At 40.1% G+C, this 27360-nt stretch overlaps 2 protein-coding genes and 2 long non-coding RNA genes across 4 annotated transcripts in view; 3 read left to right on the top strand and 1 right to left on the bottom strand.

Moving 5' to 3' along the window:
* The window catches only part of LOC307021904, a 125036-nt gene that overhangs the window by 63505 nt on the left and 34171 nt on the right, over positions 1-27360 (top strand). The window lies entirely within an intron of this gene.
* Positions 1-27360, bottom strand: LOC307021876 (cAMP-regulated D2 protein). The gene is made up of 8 exons (XM_079654389.1): positions 25875-27360; positions 23957-24158; positions 23013-23146; positions 22176-22303; positions 19843-19961; positions 11725-11865; positions 8254-8426; positions 1-716 (listed from the first exon to the last, which is right to left on the bottom strand). Exons 1-8 carry the CDS (start codon positions 26310-26312, stop codon positions 264-266), a joined length of 1788 nt encoding a protein of 595 aa, XP_079510515.1. The 5' UTR covers positions 26313-27360; the 3' UTR covers positions 1-263.
* Positions 8354-23685, top strand: LOC307021906. The gene is made up of 4 exons (XR_013803269.1): positions 8354-8461; positions 11729-11881; positions 22084-22312; positions 22988-23685. It is a non-coding gene; the product is annotated as an uncharacterized lncRNA (long non-coding RNA).
* LOC307021894 (uncharacterized protein) lies at positions 13876-17307 on the top strand. The gene is made up of 4 exons (XM_079654420.1): positions 13876-15779; positions 15879-15945; positions 16085-16168; positions 16307-17307. Exons 1-4 carry the CDS (start codon positions 15719-15721, stop codon positions 17067-17069), a joined length of 975 nt encoding a protein of 324 aa, XP_079510546.1. The 5' UTR covers positions 13876-15718; the 3' UTR covers positions 17070-17307.

The following is a 27360-nucleotide window of genomic DNA, read 5'->3' as shown; positions in this document are numbered from 1 at the left end:
TTATTTTATACAGATTTGTTGATGAATTTACATCAATCTCAAACTTTATTTATTTATATAGCACATTTAAAACAACCTCAGTTGACCAAAGTGCTGCACAGGGAACAAATACAATGTAAAATGACACAATGAGTAAAACAATCAAAGATAAAAAGATGGTCCCAGAAGTCACAGATACAGATGTCTTGATGATTTGACTAAAGCTCACACAGAACAGCATGTATTGATGCTACTTCAATGCAAAGCAACATCCCACAAACTGGCTAATAGATGCCCAGATGGTCCCAGAAGTCACAGATATGGTTCCTGGTTCCCACTTGAGCATGTGAACGCACCGTCAGGTTCATCACCAACCAGCTGCTGGTGTCAGAATATCTCGGCCAAACGGGCAGACGTTGCTCCCGGCAGAAAGTCGTCTGATGGGCGCGAGAGGAAGGGTCTCCAACATGAGCGAAAGCCCCCCAATAGCACAGCATCCGATTGGACAGCAGCTTCTCCGGTTTGGAAAGAGTGAAGTTGGCTACCGAGGCAGAGTCGAAGAGGAAGGGAAGTTCTGCTCCGTGGCAGGCGTGATCGTAGCAGAAAGTTAAACCCGACCACACGCGATGATCCGAAGAAACGTGGTCGAAAACGTACATCCAGACGTTGCTTCCTGACGCCGTGCCGGATCGAGCTGAACGCCTCGAGGGACACAGGAACACGTAGTCTGTCACGATCTGAGGAGAGAAGGAAGAAAGACAACTGCTCAGACAAAGGATTTGCTAGTGGCTTGGTGTGGCGCTGTTGAAATAATCAATCAATCAATCAATCAATCAATCACTCAATCACTCACTCAATCAATCAATCAATCAACCAATCAATCAATCAATCAATCAATGTTTATTTATATAGCCCAATATCACAAATGTTATATTTGTCTCAGTGGACTTCACAGTTTGTACAGAATATCAGTATGACAATACGACACCCTCTGTCCTTAGACCCTCTGTCCTTAGACCCTCTGTCCTTAGACCCTCTGTCCTTAGACCCTCACATCGTACAAGGAAACACTTCCAGAGAAACCCCACAGTTTAAAGGGGAACATGGGAGAGACCTCAGGGAGAGCAACAGAGGAGGGATCCCTCTCCCAGGACGGACAGACGTGAAATAGATGCCGTGTGTAAATCGAAGAGATAATACATTTACAACATAGGTAGACCAAATGTTTGGAAATGCATGTTTCTATAATAAGAGATATATTATATGATCATGTGTTGTAAACCATGCTTGTGAGTTTCACCCTTTAATTGATCTAAACACACGTTTGTACAATGAACGTGCGCATGTCTGTCTGCAGCGTGTTATTGAGCATAGGGTCTTGTAACGTGTGATTGTTAAAGGTCCAAAGGTACAGTGCTGTGTAAACTAAAAGGAAGTGAATAAAACCTGTGAGATTCTGTTATTCTTGACACAGACACATTTACTCTTGGCGAACTTGACAATATATTAAATTCCATACCTGTTAGACGCTTTTGTCCAAAGCGAGTTACATAACGACATGTTGACTGCAGTGGGGTTTGAACCCTGATCCGAGCATCAACGCACAACCCACTGCGCCACACACCTCCAATATATAATAGTTCCTTCGATCAGCAGCGTGTCTGTGTTTCTATTTTGTTATATATTTGGTTATGTCTTGAGTGTGTCGGATCCATGACAGCGCCTACACATCCCACTGAGGCAACATCTGCTTTTCATTTACGGCCATCAAGCTCTGGAATATGCTTCGATCTGAGCTGAAAGCGAACACGGGCTTTAACTATTTTTGTGCACAAATATTGATATTGAGCAATCAGTCTTGCCAACATTGGTTCGACTGTAGTTTGAGTTTTTAATTTAAATGAGTTGTAATATAGGATACACCTGTTCTTTGATCTGCTTTTATAATTGTTGTGTTGTAGAGAATATGCTATTGTTTAAGTCTTTGTTGATTGTTATGTGTGTACCTGCCCGGGATATCGAATCTGGTGTAAATCATATTTTCCCCTTTCGACATTAATGTATTTTTATGCATAGTCAATTAAGACTCATGGTCCCCAGATGACACATCCTAATGATTTTGGGATCCTCTGACCTCTGACTTTTCCGCTAGTGTCACAACAGGGCAGACATTTTAATAATTTATTGAAATAAACAACATCTATTGGATGCTGCCATCACATTTTGACGATATTACTTTTTTGGATCCACGGACTTTGCCCCTAGCTCCACCTCGAGACAACCACTAAATAGGTTGCCATGTAATTTAATGCAGACATTCATATTCGGAGGCGTGCAGTGGGATGTGCGTTGGTGTTCGGGTCAGGGGGTCACAGGCAGGGGCGCCGCAAGGGGGTGAAAAGTTAGGACGATTCTAAGGGCCCGTGACTGACAGGGGCCCAAACTATTTTAGAACATTAAGAAAAAAATGTTTAAGTAACCAATTTGATATATTTTCATGGAGCCCAAAATCCTTGGCGGCGCCCCTGGTCACAGGTTCAAACCCCACTGCAGTCAGCATGTCGTTGTGTCCCTGAGACACTTCACCCCAAATTGCTCCTGTGATGATTGCCCACAGTATTGAGTATGTAAGCCGCTTTGGATAAAAGCGTCTAACATGTAATAATATTCCTCTCAGGATGGATTGTAATTAGAGATGTCCCAATCCGATCACGTGATCGGGGATCGGAGCCGATCACGTGATTTTCAAAAGATCGGAATCGGGAGAAAAAAATCGGGGATCGGGATCTTTTTTTTTTTTTTTATAAATACTTTTTTTTTTTTTTGTATTCAATGTTACAAAACAAAAATGGCCATGTTCAAGTCTTAAAGTCATCCTGAGGCCTTAGTTTTGGTTTCAAATTACACAACATCATGTATGTGTTGCTTCTTTGGGGCTTGTCTTCATAGACCTGGTTGCTTATTTCTCTTAAATCTGGCAACAGAGAGGGCGCAGTGTCTAATTGTAGCAGTAAGCTAACGAGTACTGATAAGCTTTATTTTGTTTTGATCCAATGCTGCACAACTGAACTGATCCAATGCTGCTGTGAAAGAAAGAAGCTATATCCATGTTGGATAGAATATACAATTTAAATTTAAAAAATAACCTTAAGGGACAACTTGAATGCTTTTTTTCTTTTTCTTCTCTTAATGCATTGCATAAAGATCGGATCGGGAAAAATCGGTATCGGCAAATTGTCAAAATCAAATGATCGGAATCGGATCGGGAGCAAAAAAAAGTGATCGGGACATCCCTAATTGTAATCACTTTAGTGACGCTCTGATTTTCCAACTAGCAGCATTAGCAGGTCCAGTAATTAAGGAAATGACAAACGACCTGCAGGACAAATGACATTCCCATCCTTCTTGCCGTTATTTTTGAGCTAATAACTTGATGTTAGCATTAGCATTTAGCTTAAGACACTGCCTCAGAGAGCTGCTAGGAGGCAAGTTTAGTCTTCATACAGCTGATGATTAGTTTTACATATTTTCTTCCCCTTCCACCTTTTAATTTACAAGTTGACTAAGGTATACACAGTCAAAGAACAGCACTGCGCTTATGGACTATGAAACCTGGTAAGAAGTGTACAAACGAGCTGCTTTTTGACGATCGCTTCAGCATTGTTTGAAGTTCATCCTTTAAAGGGTGTCCTCTTCTAGTTTCTGCAGTGTTTTTGTAGAAAAGAGAATGAATAAGACTAATTAGGTTTGACATCTTACAAAGAAATTTTCTGGGAGCTGAGCATCAGAAGCTATTGTGAAAACAAAAGGAAGGTAGACCGTCGTCTTCTTCTGCCTGTTACCTGGAAACCAGAGTGTCTTTTTCAACACACACACACACACACACACACACACACACACACACACACACACACACACACACACACACACACACACACACACACACACACACACACACACACACACACACACACACACACACACACACACACACACACACACACACACACACACACACACACACACACACACACACACACACACGTAATATACATCACTTCAGGGGACATTACATTGACTTACATGCATTTCCTGGAGACTTATCCTAACCTTAACAATAACCAATACATGCCTTCCCTCAAGCTAACCCTTCCCATGACTAACACGAGACGATGACGAGCTAAAAATAGATTCTTGATAACAAAAACTATGACGAAATGTATATTTAGTTTTCGTTGACGAGACGAGACGGGACTAAGGTGTTAATGGTGGACTATCGGACATTCAAAATGCAGCATATTTTCCCCCAAGTGTCTGTCTTGTCTGTCAAAATGCATCTTACGTTTCTAACTTGCAATATCATTATTTCCGCTCTCTTCACTCCAGAAGAGCGATCTCCCTGTGTCTCTCTGTGTGCGGGGGGCGGGGCCTAACAGACATGCTGCAGCGGACACAGAGATCTGCCGGGGACGGAGCGTTCAGAGAGTATAGAGACACATTTTGACTAAAAGGTCATTTTTCATTGACTAATCGTTCATCGTTTTGAGTTTTCGTCGACTAAAACTAGACTAAAACTACGAAGGATAGGAATGACTAAAATGTGACTAAAACTTATAACCATTTTCGTCTAAAGACTAAGACTAAATCAAAAACAGCTGCCAAAATTAGCACTGCCACATCCTAACCATAACCACTCCCCGGCTTCTTACCTAATCCTAACCTTTTTTCCTTCCCAACCTAACCTCAGAAACTCTCCTACCCCTTATTATCAATTTCAACCCTTTTCATTTCTCCTCCGGCCTACTCCCCCTTATTCCCCTAAACTCCTTAAACCTCAAATCCCAGTCACCTCACTCCTATCTTCTTTCCTAACTATAGGCTATTCCCTTCCCTCATATCTAAACCTTCACTCTTCCCTCCCTTCAGGCAATCCTTCCCTCCCCTCCATCCTAATCCTAACCATTCCCTACCTTCTTACCTAATCCTAATCTTCCTTTCTTCCTTTCTCCTTCCCTAACCTAACCCCCCCCCCCCCACCCCCCTAAAAAGCCTCTCCTACCCTTCAGTATTATTTTTACCCCTTCTAATTAGTTCTCAAGGTTTAAAAAAAAACCTTATAATAATAGCTAGCGGGCATTGGGTTTATTCTATCAAACTAACCAGATATGAAACATGTGCCCGTGCCTCTCCCCTGTCACCACAAGATGGTCTTACTTCACCCTTACCCTTACCCTAACCAAGTCTTCAGCCTAAAATCAATGATTCTCCTTATGGGGACCTCCATTTTGTCCCCATAAGGGAAGCCAGTCCCCACACGTGACTGTGTAAACTGATGTAGGTTCCCACAATGATAGTAATGCTAGGACACACACACACACACACACACACACACACACACACACACACACACACACACACACACACACACACACACACACACACACACACGAACACACACACACACTGTACCCAAACGCTGATTGTCATGACACACATTTAATGCTCAAGTAGAACAATGTCTACTGTCACTTCTCCATATTTTCCTCCCCTCTTCTCAGCACTATATTCCACCTACTTTCTTCTGCCTCTTGTTTCCTTTCTATTACTTACTGTCGTTAAGTGAAGACTCAAAGAAAACCTCAACTTTTTCAATAACAATTAAACTGTCAGTGTGTCGGTTTAATGACTGAAGCAGCTAAATGCTTGATAACTGGATACTAAAACATTTAAGTAGTCCTTTATGAGCATGTGATCAGTGGTTGAAGAAGTAGTCAGATGATTTACTTAAAGGGGCCCTATTATTCCTGTTGGGGTTTCCCCTTCCCTGTAGTGTGTTATATAGGTTTTAGTGCATGTCAATGGTCTGCAAAGGCTAAGATTCCTGTGTTTCAAACCCTCACTCTTCTCTCTGTCCTCCTCGGTGACAGTTGTGCTCCTCCAGTCCTCTAGAGAAGTGCCCTTTATGAATACATGCAGCAGGTGTGTGTGTGTGTGTGTGTGTGTGTGTGTGTGTGTGTGTGTGTGTGTGTGTGTGTGTGTGTGTGTGTGTGTGTGTGTGTGTGTGTGTGTGTGTGTGTGTGTGTGTGTGTGTGTGTGTGTGTGTGTGTGTGTGTGTGTGTGTGTCCTATTTACTACGGTTGAATACTAAATAAGTCCAGCAGTGTAACCTTCTGACCCCCGGGCCGCGGCTCCCCCAGAGAAAGCTGAGTCTGTGTCGTCATGAGCCAGCCCACCTTTGTGCTTTCACTGAGATAAAGACATCTTTGAATTGAATTTGGATTGATTCTATTTAGATGTAATTATTATTACAAAGGGGGTCTGAGCACAAATGAGTCACTTGGATTGAATGCAACGTGTTTGGATTTTAGACAGAGAAACATTGATTTACTTTGGATTTTAAATGTGGTAAAAATGGTCATCCTCAAACCTGTTTTTGCCCACTTGGGGCCTTCACTGCACGTTTACAAATCCACCAGATTAGGGGTAAATGTGCATTTCTTTGCAGTTATGTTTCTGACCACAACTCTTATTCAACCTGTCTTTTGGTCAACACTAACTTTAGAGGTAGATATTTTTGCTTAGCTGCTAAATGCTACTATGTTCAGCTGCTAGTTGCTAGATACATTGTGGATTGTAAAGCCACAACAGAAGGTGTTTTGGAGTTTCACTTGGAAAATAACTTGAGTTGTAGCGCCCTCTGTAGGAGAATCATGAGAACTGTGTTTAAGAAACCATTAATGTGTGTTACTGTATATCTAACTATCTTACATTGAAAAACAACAACTTTAGGGACATTTCCGTTAGCAATAGAGATGTTTTGTAGTTACTCCACATCAGATTGACCATTATCCCATCCGAACATTGCCATCGGTGAGCATGGCTAAAATGTATCTGTAGAGCAGGAGGGTCAAACTCAAATACACAGTGGGCCAAAATAAAAAAATGGGTGCTAGTCGAGGGCCGGACTGGTTCAATGTTTCTTGCAGAACTTATTGAAATGAACTTATTGCACATATTAAACCTGGAACTAACAAAGCTTAAATGATTGCCTATAAAAACAACATTAAACATTAAATAATCAGTTGATTCATTTCTTATGGCTCTATCTGCAGCTTCTCCAGAGTCATTTCTTATGATTACATTTTCCCACAGGCCAACAACAGCTTCAACAAAACTATTTCCCTCAAAGAGAAACCAAACATGCCCTGTTGACGTGAGAGAGAAAGTGCAGAAGGAAACATCCATTAAACTCAGTGTGCTGCTCTGTGATGCTAGTTCAGATACTTGGCATCTCATCTTGGGTGCAAGGTCATCAATGTTTGGGCTCAGGCTCTGAGCGGAGGAGACCCTCAGGATGGAGTGAAGGTGCGCGTGCAATATACCGGCGGGCCAGATCTAACAGTAATTAGAAATGATCCTGCGGGCCGAAATTAAATCCACCAAGGGCCTGATTTGGCCCCCGGGCCTCGAGTTTGACACATGTGATATAGACAGTCAACTTTGAAATGATCTGGTTGGATGTGCATTTAAAAGACAATTTTTTAGCGAATTTTTTTTTGAGGCATTAACGTGTGCAGTCAGTGTAAAGCATGGTTTGATAGGCTCAGCACGCAGCTTTAAAAAATGAGTTTCCTCATAAATCTTTGTTCAAATGTCAGTAATTTGGGGAGTAAGATGAGTGTTATTTATCCTATACCAGCAAAAAGCATTAGATTGTATTTAATACCAATACATATAACATGTTTTATGATATTGACACTGAAATAAGTTGCTATTCATGAGGTTTCTTCAATGTTTTCCCTATTAATTGTGGGGTTTCTCTGGGAGACAAATGTGTAATCAGGCGACATTCGGCTAACCAGATAACATTTGATTGATTGAAATACATTTACTCCATCCCCTCTATTTAACTCAAAAAGTTTCTTAACAAATGACATAATCCTTTGCCCTTAGAAAGCTCTCTATACCAAACCAGTGAATTTAGGTCTTCTTACTTTTAACATCTCTTTAATTTAATTTCTTTTTTTGTTTGTGTAAACATTTTCATTTTTAATTGTATTTAATTTTCTTTCTTTTTTTAAATATATATATATTTTTACAATTCTTTATTTAGAAGACAGTTGAGAACATTTCACCAGTTGCAATGAAATATACCTGCAGTTACAGGGAGTAGTAAACAACAAGGGAACAGTATACATTGAAACCCTCCCCTTTCTGATGTGCATCTCATACAAGTCTTTCATTTCACTTCATCTTTTTATGATCTTATCTCACCTGAGCGAGCATGTCCCTGCGGTCGGTCTGCTTGTACATCGGCAGGTATTTGTGCAGGATGCGCAGAGCGTGTTGTTTAAAGATGGCCGTGATGTAAACAGTGCTCTCCAACGCAGACACCGGCTTGTTGAAGACACCGTACGCAAAGATCACTCCTTCCTCTGAGGTGGTTCCTGCAGGAAACATGAAAACAAGCTGATATCCAGAGGTACAAATACAAATACTTTGTTACTGTACTTAACTACATGTTTCTGGTATCAGTACTTTACTCCACTACTTATTTTTATGCAGAATTTTTACTTTCTACTTCTTACACTTCAAACACAAAGACCTGTACTTTCTACTTCTCACATGTTGAACACAAATACCTGTACTTTCTACTTCTTACATGTTGAACACAAATACCTGTACTTTCTACTTCTTACATGTTGAACTCAAATACCTGTACTTTATACTTCTCACATGTTGAACACAAATACCTGTACTTTCTACTTCTTACATGTTGAACACAAATACCTGTACTTTCTACTTCTTACATGTTGAACTCAAATACCTGTACTTTATACTTCTCACATGTTGAACACAAATACCTGTACTTTCTACTTCTTACATGTTGAACTCAAATACCTGTACTTTATACTTCTTACATGTTGAACCCAAATACCTGTACTTTCTACTTCTTACATGTTGAACACAAATACCTGTACTTTCTACTTCCTACATGTTGAACACAAATACCTGTACTTTCTACTTCCTACATGTTGAACACAAATACCTGTACTTTCTACTTCTTACATGTTGAACCCAAATACCTGTACTTTCTACTTCTTACATGTTGAACCCAAATACCTGTACTTTCTACTTCTCACATGTTGAACCCAAATACCTGTACTTTCTACTTCTTACATGTTGAACCCAAATACCTGTACTTTCTACTTCTTACATGTTGAACACAAATACCTGTACTTTCTACTTCCTACATGTTGAACCCAAATACCTGTACTTTCTACTTCTAACATGTTGAACACAAATACCTGTACTTTCTACTTCTCACATGTTGAACCCAAATACCTGTACTTTCTACTTCTTACATGTTGAACCCAAATACCTGTACTTTCTACTTCTTACATGTTGAACTCAAATACCTGTACTTTCTACTTCTTACATGTTGAACACAAATACCTGTACTTTCTACTTCTCACATGTTGAACTCAAATACCTGTACTTTCTACTTCTTACATGTTGAACACAAATACCTGTACTTTCTACTTCTTACATGTTGAACTCAAATACCTGTACTTTTTACTTCTTACATGTTGAACTCAAATACCTGTACTTTCTACTTCTTACATGTTGAACACAAATACCTGTACTTTCTACTTCTCACATGTTGAACACAAATACCTGTACTTTCTACTTCTTACATGTTGAACACAAATACCTGTACTTTCTACTTCTTACATGTTGAACTCAAATACCTGTACTTTCTACTTCTTACATGTTGAACTCAAATACCTGTACTTTATACTTCTCACATGTTGAACACAAATACCTGTACTTTCTACTTCTTACATGTTGAACTCAAATACCTGTACTTTATACTTCTTACATGTTGAACCCAAATACCTGTACTTTCTACTTCTTACATGTTGAACACAAATACCTGTACTTTCTACTTCCTACATGTTGAACACAAATACCTGTACTTTCTACTTCCTACATGTTGAACACAAATACCTGTACTTTCTACTTCTTACATGTTGAACCCAAATACCTGTACTTTCTACTTCTTACATGTTGAACCCAAATACCTGTACTTTCTACTTCTCACATGTTGAACCCAAATACCTGTACTTTCTACTTCTTACATGTTGAACCCAAATACCTGTACTTTCTACTTCTTACATGTTGAACACAAATACCTGTACTTTCTACTTCCTACATGTTGAACCCAAATACCTGTACTTTCTACTTCTAACATGTTGAACACAAATACCTGTACTTTCTACTTCTCACATGTTGAACCCAAATACCTGTACTTTCTACTTCTTACATGTTGAACCCAAATACCTGTACTTTCTACTTCTTACATGTTGAACTCAAATACCTGTACTTTCTACTTCTTACATGTTGAACACAAATACCTGTACTTTCTACTTCTCACATGTTGAACTCAAATACCTGTACTTTCTACTTCTTACATGTTGAACACAAATACCTGTACTTTCTACTTCTTACATGTTGAACTCAAATACCTGTACTTTTTACTTCTTACATGTTGAACTCAAATACCTGTACTTTCTACTTCTTACATGTTGAACACAAATACCTGTACTTTCTACTTCTCACATGTTGAACACAAATACCTGTACTTTCTACTTCTTACATGTTGAACACAAATACCTGTACTTTCTACTTCTCACATGTTGAACACAAATACCTGTACTTTCTACTTCTTACATGTTGAACACAAATACCTGTACTTTCTACTTCTCACATGTTGAACTCAAATACCTGTACTTTCTACTTCTTACATGTTGAACCCAAATACCTGTACTTTCTACTTCTCACATGTTGAACTCAAATACCTGTACTTTCTACTTCTCTCATTTTCCAAACAGGCTGGTTCCTTTAGTCTGAATGTGTGTTTGGTGGCGTGATCATTATTATTTAGAGTCATTGCGTGCTTATTGATTTGAACACGATCCGTGTATCCATCATTTCCTGGTCTTCTCTAAAGAAGAGGGACCAATGAAAACGTTGTCATGTTGCCGTTGGTCACCATGGAAACATTCATTAGCTAACAATGACATTATTGTTCTATTAATATAAAGGGAGGTCAGGTACTCTTTAAAACAGCTGCTAGTTATGGGTACTTTTTACTGAAGTACATTTCAAAGCCTCTTTACTTTGACTTGAGTAAAGAACTTTAGTCAGTACTTCTACTTTCACCAGAGTATTTTTAAACACGAGTATCTGTACTTCTACTTGAGTAAAGAATGTTAGTACTTTTGCCATCTCTGTTGTTGTATGTCAAATCTGAATCTACAAAGTACTTACAGTCAGAAAATGTAGTTTTATATTTAAAACAAGGTAGAGGAGTATAAAGTGGTATTAAAACGTAAATACTTGAAGGTCCCTTATGGTAAAATAGAGATTTCTATGTCTTTTTTTAGTTTTCAAGCAGGGTAGTTGCTTTATAGATATTGTGAATAAACAAACAAACAAAACATATTCAAAAACTGTGGCTTTAAATAGCTTTAAGACTTCTGTAAGGCTGTGATTTCACAAGTATACATAATCACAGTAATGTTTAATGTGTCTTTTCTTGTGTGTGTGTGAGTGTGTGTGTGTGTGTGTGTGTGTGTGTGTGTGTGTGTGTGTGTGTGTGTGTGTGCGTGCGTGCGTGCGTGCGTGCGTGCGTGCGTGCGTGCGTGCGTGCGTGCGTGCGTGCGTGCGTGCGTCTCTCACCCAGTAGAACAGGCTTCTCTTTCTGCCAGTGGCCCTTCAGAAAGGCGGTGACAGCTTGTTCTTTTATGAATTCTCCATCGATGTACGGACCCCACGTCTCAAAAACCTCCAGGAACCTGAACGGGTTCACAATCTTGGAGCCTGGGATCAAAAAGAAGTCAGTAAGATTTAAAAAAATTCATTTAAATTAAGAAGTTCTAAGAATTGTTTAATTTGTTGTTCATATTCTAAGTGTGACTATATGATTGTTTATAATCATTTTGAAAAGTTGTTTGTATTTTGTTTTGCTTATATTGCACATTTTTAACCAGATTCATAATACTTTTGTTTTGTATAAATTGTATTGTTTCCTATTTTTTTGTGAGTATACAAATATGTAATTCATTCTTAATTTCTTTTAATTGTATGGTAAGATTTGAATTTAAATATTTTTTATGTTTTGTCTCAATTTATTTTAGCTCTCTGTTAAGTTCTGTTAATCTTAGCTGTCTTTATTTCTTTTTATACGCACAGTAATCGTTTTCCCTCTAGCAACAGCTTTAAAAAAAAAAAAAAAAAAGACAGTTAAAGGTGGGGTCATTTTGGAGAAAGCAGCTCGAGTGCGCTAGAATTGGAAAATACACAACCGGGAAAAATCTGCCACTTCCTTCCAGAGCCCCTCCTCCAACACACACGAACGCGCACATGACCAATGAGGGCACGAGATAAGTTTGTGCACAGATGGAAGGCTGACAGGCAGGTAGGCCATCCAGTTACTTTAGCCGGGCCGGCTCAGATGATTGGTCGTGCTTTTTACAGCGCTACGGCTTCCACAGATGATATTTTTTATATATTTATTGTCAAAGCACTTCAGATATTCATTGCTATCGGGATGTTAAGAGCATTCCATGGAATATAACAAGAAGTGTTTCAGAAATAAATTACATACCCCACCTTTAATACAATAAGGCCGAAAACAAGAAGCCAGTTTATATTTAGGATAGAGAATATTGTCTTTACATTTTACATTCAATTTAATATTTAATATTCCATTCCTCACACACTTAATTTGTAATTAATATCCTGCTTCCATGTTGTTACTGTGCATTTGTATTTCCACATGTATATTTTATACTTTTTTTTAATGCTATTTAATTTCTATTTGAGATGTTTATATTTTGGAATGTTTATTTCTTATCTTTTAATTTCTCTTATGTACAAAGCCATTTCTTTTTATGCTTCTGCAACGCAAACATTTCCCAAATTCGGATAAATAAAGTACTAACATAGTTGGCGTTTTCTCCTGGAGGCCAAGGGAAGCCAGGCTTCCCCTGTTTTTTCGGATTGTAGTTATAATTTTAATAAATAAATAAAAACACTTCGTTTAATTTCGGAAATTCTTTGTTGTGTGTTGCTGCCGGCCCGTCTCTCCCCCATTCTCATTGAGTATTTTACAAAGAGTGAAACAGCGCCCCTCTAGATGTTATGGTGAAACAGTAGATTGCACTCTCTGTTGCGAGAGGAGGCCAGCCGAAATTTGCTTCTCTTGGTGAAAAAAAATGGAGGGATTGACCAATCAGATGAGGCTCACGTCATGCCCCTGCCAACCTGTGAATGGTCAGGGCCATGCCAAGGGAAGCCAGACGCGGCTGGCTTCCCTTGCCTCACAATCCAATCAAATCGCATCAATTTAGTGGTGCAGTGACGCGTCCCAAAAAGCGGAAGTAAGCTGCGCTCAGTTTCCCTCGACAAAATAGCAATGGGATTTCTCCATAGGATTTTGGAAGATAGCTCGAAAAGAGGTCAGTGGAAAACGAACCTGTTAGGTAAATGCACGTTTTGTTCAGTCGGATAATATCCACATGTCTACCCTACTTTTATAATTTTCGAATCATAAATCTAATCGATAGAAGATAGATAGCGTCACTGCACCACTCTCACCGCCGTTAGAAAGTAGCAAGCAACTGAAGCAAGTGCAATTATGGAGGGTGGAGATTTTGAGTATTTAATCAAAAATAATTGTACTAAACTTCCGCTGCAGCAGCAGCAACAACAAATACAATCTGATGACAGGCCAATGCCCAAACTGGAGCCGTTTACAGATAGGAACAAAGGAACGAACCGGGACGTAAAACGTTAAAGGTCTCCTGATTTAGTTTGTGAATGAATGCTTATTAGAGTTTGGGCTGGAGAGTGCGTGCGGACCTGTCGGTCAGATAACAGGCGTGTGTAAGCCCTGCATCTGTATGATACAAATGTGTGTAAAATGATACCGGGCGCTGTAATCACTCATCTGGTTACGTTATTACATTGACCACCACCATCGGCGTCGCGAGACCCTTTTCACGGGGGCACGTGCCCCCCTGTAGATCTGAGGTGCCCCGGTATGCCTGGGTCACTGATTTTTTTATTAATTTATTAATTTATTCAGGGTTCGAAATGGCGACACGCCCGCACGCCCGGGTCTAGTAACTTTCCTATCGGACTAGTAACTCTATGCACTTGCCTGCCCGTGTGTCTGGTAACTTTATAACCCCTTTGCACGGAGCGTCTTTTACAAGCATTGTGGCCGTCAATGCTGTTAAATATGTTCTTTATTCTCGCGTCCAGGAGAGAAGCTTTAAAATGAGACTAAATGGAGTCTCTGAAAAGATTAAAATGGGATACTTTAATTAAAAAAGGCGCGGTAGTGTTACAGACAGAATATTGTTCCGGCAGAAAACAGCTGTGATCTGGTTCTCCTGAGCAAGAAGAAGACAGCGGATCTCTCCTCCGGCGCTGCTATATATATCCTCTGCTGGCTCCTCCCCGCCAGCCGGCTCACCTCGTCTCCAATGTCCGTTATTGCATTTAAACAGAGGATAGGTTCTTTTCACATTCAATATATGCTTAACACGCCGTTTCTCCTCATATTCTCTTTCATCACTTTTCATTTAACACATTCTAAACGCTGTAATCAATACTCTAAACAATACTTCTCGGCTCGTTTGGTTTCCGGTCATTCCGGATGTTGCCACATGCTACTCTCGTCTGTAAACAATAATGTATTCAAATAAACTGTACTTTCATTTAATATTCAACATGGTAGTATCTCGACATCTATCGTTGTAGTGTTAAATCAGTAGGTTTCGGTTTTCACCACACCAAGTCATTTCGCTCCTCAATTCACCTCTTTAGGAAATCGTATATTAACCACATGCTACATGCTAACCGTAGATGAAGGATTTTCAGAATAAAAGCTTAACTGCTTGTGCACAAGAATTTCTGGTTTTTCAGTATAAAAGAGCGTTTAAACTGACGGTATGTTTAAGCTACATTATACCATCAAAACATTGATTTTAATTTCTAACAATGCGAACTCAATTTTGCTACTGTAAACCTCTCTTGCACAGCATAAGACTAGTCCTATTCAGCACACGCTGCTTTCATTTGTTTATTCGAATGTTTTTTGTCCCTTCTGATAACCCGTAGTGTTGATGCGTGTTTTGCCTTGGTAGTTCAGGATACCATGAAATAAAGCTTGCGGTCAATCTGGTAAGCAACGTAATTTTACGATGAACATAATCTTAGTTTTAGAAGTGAAGGTCACACAGGAGTAGGCTATATATTTTAATGAGTTTGCCTGGAAGCTAATCGTATAGGCTACACTGTTAAATGTTATGTGATTTGTATAAATAGCACTTTTTAATAATTTATAAAACATAATAGACTAGGCTAAATGGATGGAGATGTGAATAGCAGTGACATGCGCTGAGGTTCGTGGCTGGTGAGGCACTGACAGTTTCAGTGTCAGATTTAGAAATATATAAACCCAAGTATCTTAAATCACGAAATCTATTATTGAGGTGAAACATTTTCAAAGAAATGTGGCTTTGAACGTGAGTAGTCGATGGAGTTATCCTAACCGTCTTTTGAAACATACCTTTTAGCTCCGGCGTTGGTTTCCCATTATTTATCACTTCACGATTTGATTGATTTGATAGTATTCTGTATTTTAGTATTTAGTATCTTGTAAATGGACATCAGAAAGTTATTCGCTCGGAGCAGGGATAAAGCAGCAAGGAGAAATGAGAGAGGTAAGCTAGGTAACAAGGCAACCCAAACCACTTTTAGGTAACAACCCACAAGTTGAGTTCACCACTGGTCACTAGCCTAACAGTTACATATCTGTCCAGACAAAGAGGAGCAGCAGAGTGTCGGAGGAGGTGAAGGAGAGAGGGATGTTGATGAGCACGAGCAGAGGTGATATGGCTATTAATTTAATATTAATTAGGAATAACTGCAAACAGGTTATACACAAGTAACCTTACATCTGCATATGTAAAAATGTAGATAATGAAAATGCAGACATTAGACTGTAATATGTTCATGTTGTTTCAAGACTCAGTGCAGCAGAGTGCAGAGGAGGAGAGGAGGAGATTGAAGGGACACAGGAAGGGATGACACTGAGAGATGACACTGACAGGTGAGAGTGAGACTCAGCTGACAATGTAGTTAGCTACTGTAAATGTCCCTACTTATAGATGTGATGAATGTTATTTGAACTTTTAATGGTTATCTGAGGTAACTATTGAGCATATGATTTTTTTGTACGTTGCACCAGACAGGAGAGTCAGAGGGCAGAAGAGATTGAGCTGGTTGAGGCAGGGGAAAGGCAGAGAGAGAAGGAAGGACAACAAGAGACAGACAGGCCGGAGAGATCACACCCCAGAGATGAGACTGAGAAAACAGTTGCCACAGTGGCAGAGAACATTAGACTGGGGGCAAGAGAAAAAAGCAGTGTCCACAATCTTGAGGGACATACAAGTGATCTTGGGGGAAAGGAGTCTGGCCCAAACCAAGTTAAGTTGTCAAAATATCCCCAGCACAACTTTGGTGCAAAGAATCGATCATTTAACGCCAACTGGTTTGAAAGCTTTACATGGCTGGAATATTCCAAGGCTAAAGATGCAGCGCTTTGTTTTCCCTGTAGAATATTTGGGAAACATTTGAAGAATGACACCTTTGTAAACACTGGCTTTCAAAATTGGAAAAAAGCTCTGGATGTCTATAGAGAGCATGAGAAATCACCAGCACATAAGGCAAGCATGCAGTCTTGGTGTAGTTATAAAGCCAGTGAGGCTCATGGCAGTGTTGTCGACCATTTGGATTCTGCCAGTGAGCATGAAATAAAAGAGAGACGGGAGTACCTCAGCCGGGTTGTGGCTGTTACCAAGTTTTTGGGAAAACAAAATATCCCATTCCGTGGCCATGATGAGGGCATGTCCAGCGACAACCAGGGGAACTTTCTGGAATGCATGAACCTCTTGAAAGAGTTCGACCCTTTCCTTCAGACATATTCAGCACCACCCCCCCCAACCAACTGACTTCACTCACACCCCACGCTGTATCTCTTATTCACCCCACGCTGCATCTCTTATTCATACATTCATCAACTTTTTCTTTCCTCTTTTCCATTATGTTGTCTTTTGCTCGTTGTCCTATGCTTGCTCCCCCCCTGTGTTGTCCTTTGCCTGTTCATGTAATGTTCATGTTCAATTTTCTTGTCCAATATGTTGTCTTCTGCCTGTTCACCCCCTTTCTGTACTTTTAATTTTTTTTGTAAGCGACTTTGGGTTATTGAAAAGCGCTATATAAATACAAGTTATTATTATTATTATTATTATTACATACTTGTCACCTTCATCACAAAATGAAGTAATTCAGTGCTGTGCCCAGGAGATAACAAAAGCTATCAGTAAAGACATTAAGGAGGCTTGAATGTTTTCAGTGATGGCTGACGAAGCAAGAGATGGCAGCACTGAGCAGCTAGCTGTGTGTGTCCGATATGTTGCTGGGGGGAGTGTGCAAGAACATTTACTAGCTATGGTAGATTTGAAGGGTTTTGACGCGGAGTCCATTACAACTGCCATTGAACAACAGCTAAGGTTGAATGGCATAGACCATGTGAAGGTGGTTGCACAGGCTTATGATGGCGCCTCAGTCATGAGTGGGGCTGTTGGAGAGGTCCAAGCAAAGTTCCGAGAGAACCATCCCATGGCCATTTATGTGCACTGCTATGCACATCAATTGAATTTAGTGCTCTGTTCCACATGTCTGGCCATACCAGAGGCCAGGAAGTTATTTGACCTCCTGCAGAATGTCTATACATTCTTTTCTGGCTCCCTTGTGAACCATGACAAGTTTAAGGAGACTCAGAAACAGCTTGGCTTACAAGCTTCTGAGCTTGTACAGCTGTCCAAGACCCGATGGTCTTGCCAGCTGAGGTCTATCAACGCTATGATAGAGAATTTCCCAGCAGTTCTCACGTGCCTGTCCAATATCAGCAACCCTACGGCTGTGGGTCTGCATGCCAACCTTGCAAGGTTCTCCACAGTTTATCTATTGATGATGTTCAAGACTTTTTTGTCTGTGACAGAAAGTCTACACAAATACCTACAAAGTGAAACTGTGGACCTGGCAAAAGCTGAGGAGTTCAAATGCGCTGTGTGCGCCACTCTACAAGAAATGCGCACTGATGACAAAGCAGCTGAGGTTTATGACCGCGCAAAGGCCTTGTGCGAAACACACCAAATCCCTGAGTCATGTGCTGTACCAAGACAAAGGCAGAAGCAGAGACGCATGGAGGAGTATGTAGTCGAGTCTAGTTGTGGGGCAGCGAGTGACCTAGGGAATGCCGAGAAGTTGAGAACCGCAGTGTATCTACCTTGCCTTGACAGGATGGTTGCTGAAATGGAGCAGCGTTTTTCATCTCTCAACAGCACAGTTCTAAAAGGTGTTCAGGCCTGTAATCCAGGATCTAGCAACTTTCTCTGTGAGGAGGACCTCAGAGGTCTGGCAGATCATTATAATGTGGATCTAAAGCAAGAGGAAGTGCTGGTGGCTAAAAACTATCTGGCCAGAAAGCAGGAAAGCCTTCCAATCACTGACATGCAATGTCTTTTCAGTTTGCTGGATCATGTCATGTTCCCAACATTGACACAGGTCATTCAGATATCTCTGACCATTCCAGTGTCCAGCTGCACTTGTGAACGTACATTCAGCGTGCTGAGACGCCTCCACACGTGGTTAAGAAGCACAATGGGGCAAGACAGACTCCACCATCTTGCCATCATGTCTGTTGAGAGAGGAGCACTCTCCAAGTTAAGCCACTGTCAATTGATTGATAGCTTTGCAAAACTGAAACCGAGACGTTACAGTTTACTTTTAAAAAAATGAACATAGACCTCTCCCATCTCTCTGACCATGTACACACCTCATAGGATAGTCACCATCACACCATCATAGGATGGGGGGTTCTCTTTCAGTTTTCAGTTTTCAAGTCCATGTTTGCTGACAGATATTTCATGAAGATTCATTGTGCCTCTTTTGCCTTCATCAGTTAGTGATTTAGAGATACTGTATACAGTTAAGTTCACAAGTAGGCCAATTCAATTCAGTTTGGTTCAGGTAGGCTAGATATTTAATGATGCAGAAAATAACAATCTGATTGTACTATTTATTTATGACACTTTATTATAATAAATAAGTGCAAAAAAATGTTTGCTCGCGTGCTTGCATTAATTATCTGTGCCCATGCTTTTTTCAAAGAAATAACTGCAAAACATTTTTTTTTTCTGTGCCCCTGTTGTGCCCCTGTATAGTATTGGGTCAGCTGACGCCCCTGACCACCACCCCCACCCCCAAAAGAAAGGACGTATTATTGGCTTCCCCTAATATTTTCCCCACGTCACGCTACTGATAGTTTCCCTTCATCTCTTGCATAGAAGACAAGGCAAGGCACTTTTCAACACAAGGCAATTCAAAGTGCTTTACAAGATGAAAGATATTAAGAGCATAAAACACATTAGAAACATTAAAAAGCAAAGATGATAAAACATGAATAACACATGAATAAAAGTTACACTGCAGTGCGAGATGTGAATAGCTCAATTAAAAGCAGCGGCAACAAGAAAAGTCTTCAGCCATGATTTCAAAGTAGTCAGAGTTAGCGGACCTGCAGGTTTCTGGGAGTTTGTTCCAGATGTTTGGAGCAGAATAACGGCTCGAGACAGAAATCAGGCCTCCTTATGTAAGTGTGCGGGCTGCCCTTGGATCTGAATGTGAAGCGTAGGCAGGATGTATTTTGTGGCGCCCTACTTGTTTTCATCTGTGCAGCGAGGACTTCCTGTGGACTGAGAGACAGCAGGCACACGATGTCGCTCACTGAGCAGTTGGTCTGTTTAGCAAAGTCCTTCCCCAGCTTCAGGGCGTCATGTCTGGGGAAAAGAGGCAGCAATAGTTTGTTATGGCAATTATGGTATTAAAGCTTAATGCAGTGAAATCATAATGAATAAAACTTCTAACACAGTAGTATCCTTTAAAGCACTGGTTCCCAACCTGGGGGGGGGGCGCCAAAGATTGCAGGGGGGGCGCCAGGCCTCAGATGATTTAAGGCCAAATATCATATTTAGACTTTTTTTTTAACTTTTTTTTTTATATATATAATTGTAACGCAATACATGATTGTCACTAAAAGTCTTGTCTCTATATTACAATAAAATATAAAAAATAATTGATTAATTAATTTGAATAAAAATTCAAGTTAGTAGCTATTAAAGGCATAAAAAGACAGAAATGTATAATTCTTTCTTTAATAGAAATGTTTCTTCTGCCCGTAAAGTGTCCAAACCAGGCTTGTCTGGATAAGCGCATTTCTAAAACATAGTCATTGTCCATGCCGGTTTCAGTTGGATTATTTGTCTCAGTTGCTCCGATCAGATCGGTCTCCTCCATTTTGTAGATTATTTACAACTTTTGAATCCACATAAACACATCGGCAAAACACGGCTTACTTTGAGCATGTGTTTTAAACAGTTTAATCCCTTTGTGAATTGTTTCCACTTCCGCCGTCCTTTAATTTCTTCATACAGCGGGAATCCAAATGAATTCATCCTGAGTCCAATAACCATCAAAGTCACTCCAATAGTTAATACTTAATTACGCTTTCATCCTCCTTTAACTAAATACTTCACATTCATCCAGTTTGGGACAGTAGTTTTTGCATTTTTGAGACTTTGAAACTTTAATTACCGCCGTTGCGCCCCCCCCCTTGTGTTTGGGGGGGCTCTTGGGAAAAAAGGTTGGGAACCACTGCTTTAAAGTGTTTTCAATCGTTATGTCTGAGAAGAACATTTGTTTTGTGTTCACGAGGATAAGATAAAGGGTTTTATGACATTACAGGAAAGACAGGGGGAAAGGAAGACATTTCTTAACCCAACTGTTATTTGTAGGGTGTGAGTTTTGCTTTTTGTGATAGGGCGACAACTGGGCTCACATGTTGTTGTGTTGTCATGTAAATGTACAGTTTCCCTATAAGAGAGTCTGACTGTCACACACTCATCATGCTTGCTAGATCTTAAAATACTTTATGGGTCATTCCAGAATTGGAGGACAATTTAGACACCAACATTTTTGAAAAATGAACCTTTTATTTTATTTATTTTTTGTATGTATTTAGGAAAAACAGATAATAAACCATCAAAAAAAGTGATTTGCCCAGCTTGGCATCAAATGTATATTTTCCAATGAAGAATTACCCCTGTTACTCTAATTATAGTAACAGGGTTAACCTCAGGAATTATTGCTAGATGTAGCATGTAATGCTACTTTCCAAGGCAATGACAAACTTGGATATCTAATGCAAAAAAGATAACTTTGAAATTAATATGCTTTATTCTGGTAATATCAGTAACAGGGTTGAGTGGGTCAGAGTGCCACCCTCTTTTAAGCCTGAAAAGATTGTAAAAATATGAAAAATAAAAGAGAGGACTTAGTTTTGGTCTACCCATGGCACTAGCACATGGCTTGCTGATGTCACTTCCTGTGTGTCATCTGAGTTACAGTTTTTTCACTTCCTGTGCCAATCTAAAAAGGTTTGGGTAACAGGGTTGAACGCATGTTGAGGGACACACCTTCTGTGCAAAATTACTGTTATTTAAAATATGTTTATGATTTAACAAATAGATTTTACCATTACAAGAGACATATATCAATAGAATAATACCAAAAAAAGTAAATAAAATCCCTATTTTAAATGTTATATTTGACATGCAAGTTGGTCACCAAGAAGCGGGGACAAGAGAAAAATGCCATTTTAGGGGATGTTCGAGAGCTATTTGATAATTTAAATAATATTTTGAAACCACTTTTTCTACAATTTTATACACATTTTGTCTCAAGACAAGTATGTTTAACACAACAAGTGCATGTTTTAGCATTTTGGCCATGGATTATTAGATTTTTTATATGGGGGACATGAAATGTCCTCCAATTCTGGAATGACCCACATATCGATATTATGTTTCTTTGCATATTTGCCTAACTCATAATTTTCTCTAGACAGCAGCTGAAGTTGCTACGACAAGTCATTGATGAGCTTGAAGTTGTTTGAAACACATGGAAACCTAAGAAAAGCCCTCATGGTTCCTCACCTGGTCTTCAGAGGGATGGAGAAGGGCAAGCTCTGCAGGACGGCCTGTTTGAACAGAGTCTTGCTACTCTGGATCATCAGGTGGAGGCTGACGGACTGAGCGCCTGCACTCTCCCCAAATATGGTCACCTGACAAAAGTACACCACACAGAGACAAGATAAAAGCCATGATTTCCTTTCCTGTGTTTTATAGGTTGTTGTTGTTGTTGTGCATGTAAATGGTCTGCAAACGCTAAAATCCCAAGTGAGAGACATCACTATGTAACACTCACGCTTCTATTGGCTAGCGCTCCATCACATTGTACGTGATAGGCTAAGGGGCGGGACATCTCTAAGTATGTATTGCTTTAAAGCAGTGTTTCTCAAACTTTTACCAAGGACCACTTAACCAATAAAAAAACACTCGCGGACCACCTAACTCCACAAATATAAAAAAACACATCGTTTTTCTAGAACAGATTACAAATCGCCTGAAAATGGTACAAACACGTGGCAACATGTGTGACGAAGGTGTTGCGCTGGGCTATATCATGCAATCGAAAGTGAAACTTAACCTCGCTCCATTGCGGAGATATTTCCGCGAGAGTGCGGAAAACTGAAATGTATTTATTTATTTCAAATGTGAAATGTTACCAATATACTCACGGACCACTAGGGGGCGCTCACGGACCACAAGTGGCCCGCGGACCACACTTTGAGAAGCACTGCTTTAAAGACATCGATCAGTTTTATTCATACCTGTCATAATGAAAGCTTACACACTTTATTGCTATCTTGTATAAAAACTGAATATGTACTCCTGTATGTTTCAAGATTTTCAGACTGTGTGTTTGCTTGCCTTGCTGGAATCCCCTCCAAACACGGCGATGTTTCTTTGGACCCAGAGTAGAGCCGCCTGCTGGTCCAATATCCCATAATTCCCTGCAGCTGCTGAAAGAGGCTTTTTGCCGGACACAAGGAACCCAAAAGCACCTTCAAGACACGCAGAAATTCACATGATCAGCGGGACATAATTGACTCCAGCAGGACATTAATTAACTCTGAGTGCCATATATACTGTATATGTCTCATGCAGGACAGCAGAGTCATTACAAATTGGGTTATTTTGACCACAAGCTCATTATTTACTCTTATGTCTACCACGAGTTGCCTTCTTGTTGCTTTTACAAAGAAATCCGTATAGCCTACTTTATCCCGGCATATACCGTAGAAAAAAAGCCCTGAAGGAATTGCTATTAAGATAAGATTATTCTGTATAATGCAACATGTGTCATTGCACAGATTACTTAAACCACAGTTAGCATCTAACAAGTTCTGCAAAGTCCTTTTTTTAATTGTATAATATAAGAATATACAGGTGACAGATATAAAAACGTCAAAGAACATACAGTATGAACAGTATACAAGGCTAAAAGCACTATAAACAATAGTAAAAGTTATTGATGTGTAATATATAGTATATGAATGTATATTAATATATGTGTTATCGAGTAAACATGTATATTTCTGTCTGTATGAAGTGACCTCTCTGCATCCTCCCTCAAACAGGCACATTTGAGTCCTTTGAAATAATAGCTTACACATTATCTGAGGAGTCGACAACAGGAAGTGATGTCTATTTGTGGTTTTGCAAAATGTCTTAATCCTGGCTTGTCTTGCAAGTCAAACACACCAACAGGTAATGCTATTGTAAAGTGTGCATGTAACAGTGCTTCCACTATTCTTGCACACGTGTTACAAACTTTACATGCAATAAAAAGGGACTAGCTCAACATGCCGTACCCAGTCTGTACTCCAGGCTCACCACCACAGAGTGTGTGAAGTTGCTGATGAAGCGTCCGTCGTACAGAGGCTTTGAGGCCGATCCGGCGATGAAATCCCCCCCGTGGATCCACACTAAGACCGGGAGAGGGACCGCCAGAGGAGACAGGAAGTCCACATCCAGAGGGACGAAGACGTTCAGGTACAGACAGTCCTCACTCACCTTTCATGAAGAAAATAATCTTTAAAGGTCGCCTATTATGCAAAGTCCACTTCTCCATGTCTCTTCTACATCAACATGTGTCCCCTCTTCTTCATGTCTCTTCTACATCAACATGTGTCCCCTCTTCTTCATGTCTCTTCTACATCAACATGTGTCCCCTCTTCTCCATGTCTCTTCTACATCAACATGTGTCCCCTCTTCTTCATGTCTCTTCTACATCAACATGTGTCCCCTCTTCTTCATGTCTCTTCTACATCAACATGTGTCCCCTCTTCTTCATGTCTCTTCTACATCAACATGTGTCCCCTCTTCTCCATGTCTCTTCTACATCAACATGTGTCCCCTCTTCTTCATGTCTCTTCTACATCAACATGTGTCCCCTCTTCTTCATTTCTCTTCTACATCAACATGTGTCCCCTCTTCTTCATGTCTCTTCTACATCAACATGTGTCCCCTCTTCTCCATGTCTCTTCTACACCAACATGTGTCCCCTCTTCTTCATGTCTCTTCTACATCAACATGTGTCCCCTCTTCTTCATGTCTCTTCTACATCAACATGTGTCCCCTCTTCTCCATGTCTCTTCTACATCAACATGTATCCCCTCTTCTCCATGTCTCTTCTACATCAACACGTGTCCCCTCTTCTTCATGTCTCCTCTACATCAACATGTGTCCCCTCTTCTTCATGTCTCTTCTACATCAACATGTGTCCCCTCTTCTTCATGTCTCTTCTACATCAACATGTGTCCCCTCTTCTTCATGTCTCTTCTACATCAACATGTGTCCCCTCTTCTTCATGTCTCCTCTACATCAACATGTGTCCCCTCTTCTTCATGTCTCTTCTACATCAACATGTGTCCCCTCTTCTTCATGTCTCTTCTACATCAACATGTGTCCCCTCTTCTTCATGTCTCTTCTACATCAACATGTGTCCCCTCTTCTTCATGTCTCTTCTACATCAACATGTGTCCCCTCTTCTTCATGTCGAGCACCATTGTGTTCTTTGTAACCAAATGTCTCTCAGAGGGGCGTGGGGAGGGGCTCCTTATTTTCATCTAAAGTAGCAGACAGAATCAGCACTTTGGAAACAGGGCTGAAACAGAGGGGATTATGGGTAATGCTGCAATGATCTGTTTGGTGTTTCAGCCAATCAGAGACAGGTTCTGGAAATATCTGAGAGCTGTGATATATTGATGAAAAACAGTTTAATAGGGGACCTTTAAGTTAGTCTTTAAAAATCTATGTTTAGGGGGTTGTAACTTGCTACTCTGGCAGGCTAAACTATTCCATTGTTGTGTTTTTTTTATTAACCATTTAATAGGTAACTGGTCTTTGATACACCAGTAGATTCTGAGTAAAATACAAACCATCTAAAATTCACTAGGTGTTTTCGGTCAAAACAGAGCCACATGCACAAATACACACTTCCATTTTTTATTGAAAACCATTACAGCTAAACTAGCCGTAGCTAACTAACTTGTTACCAAATTAGTTTTCCTGCTACGCCCTAAACATTATACAGTAATTGAAGTGGTGGAATGTAATGAAGTACATTCACTCACAATAAAAAAACACAATATGAGAGTGTTTTCAGGCCCTTTTCTGTCCATTATGTACAACTGTACTCACTGTAAGTCACTTTCCATCAAATTACCACAAAATCAAAAATCATGTTACTACACCCTAAAAGACAATTTAACAATGTTTCTTTCTTACCTTCCTGGGACACTCCTCAGAGATGGGTCCGCTGCAGGCCTGCATGCACGCGGCTCTGGGGAAGGAGGCATCATAAATCCCCGGCCAAGAACTCACAGGTCTGGGTGGTTTCCAGCGATAAGCCCCAACAGGAGGGTCTGCGTACGGGATCCCATAGAAGATACGGGCCTTGTCCACCGTTATCCCTTTGATCTGTCCATCCTTTGTCGTCACCACAGCCCCAGAAGCCCCGTTACTATCCTGACTGACTGCTTTCACATTGGGTTGCGCCTCAGATCGTCCTACAAAGTCTCTTTTGGGGATGAACGGCTCTTCCTTCACAAGCATCCCAGCGTAGATACTTCTCAAAAAGCTGGCAAGGTCGAAATCATCATTTTTCGAATTCTCCACAGGGTTTAAACTCAGCAGAAGCAGAAACGAACATTGCCAGATCTCCATGTTGCGTTAAAATACTTCTGCTGCTCAGATTACATTTGACTTGAGTAGCAAAAGGTTTGAAAAAGTTGCATCCCCCCACAAGCCCGCAGTAGGAAACTCTCCACGGATTGTTTTCCATACTTGTGACTCCAATTTAGGGAGTCGCTAGTTAAGATTTAATCAGACAAAAGCTGCCCTGTGTGATGCTGAGTGGAGTCCGGTGAGAGGGTGATGAAGGAGCGCTAATGGAGGACCACTCGTCTTCTCTTTGCTTAATGTAATCACAAAGTCAAACACAGAAGGTAAGTGGGGAAACTGCAGCAGGCTTCATGGAGAAACATGTGTTTTAATCAATCTTATGTTCAGGTTTATCGGGTATTATTTATGAACTATTATGTACTATGATAACGTGCAATTACGTATCTGCAACTACTTTTTTTTTCACTACTAAATACTGTTATTATTTACATTAATTATGCGACCATCTATGTTTCCTGTAGATATTCAATTGCTCTTTTTACAGCACTGTTAGGGTACAGCTATCATTATGCTGCTGTGTTTATTGTATTTTTGTAACTCTGGCACAACAATTTCCTTCGGGATAAATAAAGTCTTAACTTGTATTTTGCAGATGAACTCAGGGCACTAGCAGTTTAATAAATCTACTATAGAGGATTGTCAAAGAGAGGCTATATGATCCGAAAAGTAGAAAAACTAGAATTGTTTAAAGGTCTGATGCATTTACAAATATCAACTCAAAGGAACCAACATTGTGAAAAGAGTCGGTTTGCATATAACTCTCTGTTATGAAGAAGTGATTTGTGGTGATAGAGGGTAAGAGAAATAAAATAAATGTACTAAAACATTTTTATGTTTTCTTATGACATACTAACAGAGGTATTGAAGTATTTGATTACACAGATTTTGGGTCACTGTTGAATTTCCTGAATCAGAGGCTTCTCCCTTTTGTCAACCACTTCTCTGTCAGGGTTAGTTTAAACATGTATGCCATTACAAAGTTAACCTGTATTCAAAAATGTAATCAGTGACCTAATGCAATGCCAATAAA

The sequence above is a fragment of the Notothenia rossii genome, assembly GCF_949606895.1.
Source record: "Notothenia rossii genome assembly, chromosome: 10".
In the NCBI taxonomy this organism is placed as follows: domain Eukaryota; kingdom Metazoa; phylum Chordata; class Actinopteri; order Perciformes; family Nototheniidae; genus Notothenia; species Notothenia rossii.
This window is presented reverse-complemented; position numbering and strand designations above follow the sequence as displayed.

Coding starts and splice junctions, on each gene's coding strand:
- LOC307021876 (XM_079654389.1), bottom strand. CDS start 26,312: ATGGAGATCTGGCAATGTTCGTTTCTGCTTCTGCTGAGTTTAAACCCT. Junction 24,159..25,874: donor CTGAGGAGTGTCCCAGGAAG/GTAAGAAAGAAA, acceptor TCTTCATGAAAG/GTGAGTGAGGACTGTCTGTA. Junction 22,304..23,012: donor TTGGAGGGGATTCCAGCAAG/GCAAGCAAACAC, acceptor TACTTTTGTCAG/GTGACCATATTTGGGGAGAG.
- LOC307021894 (XM_079654420.1), top strand. CDS start 15,719: ATGGACATCAGAAAGTTATTCGCTCGGAGCAGGGATAAAGCAGCAAGG. Junction 15,946..16,084: donor GTTGATGAGCACGAGCAGAG/GTGATATGGCTA, acceptor TGTTGTTTCAAG/ACTCAGTGCAGCAGAGTGCA. Junction 16,169..16,306: donor CTGAGAGATGACACTGACAG/GTGAGAGTGAGA, acceptor ACGTTGCACCAG/ACAGGAGAGTCAGAGGGCAG.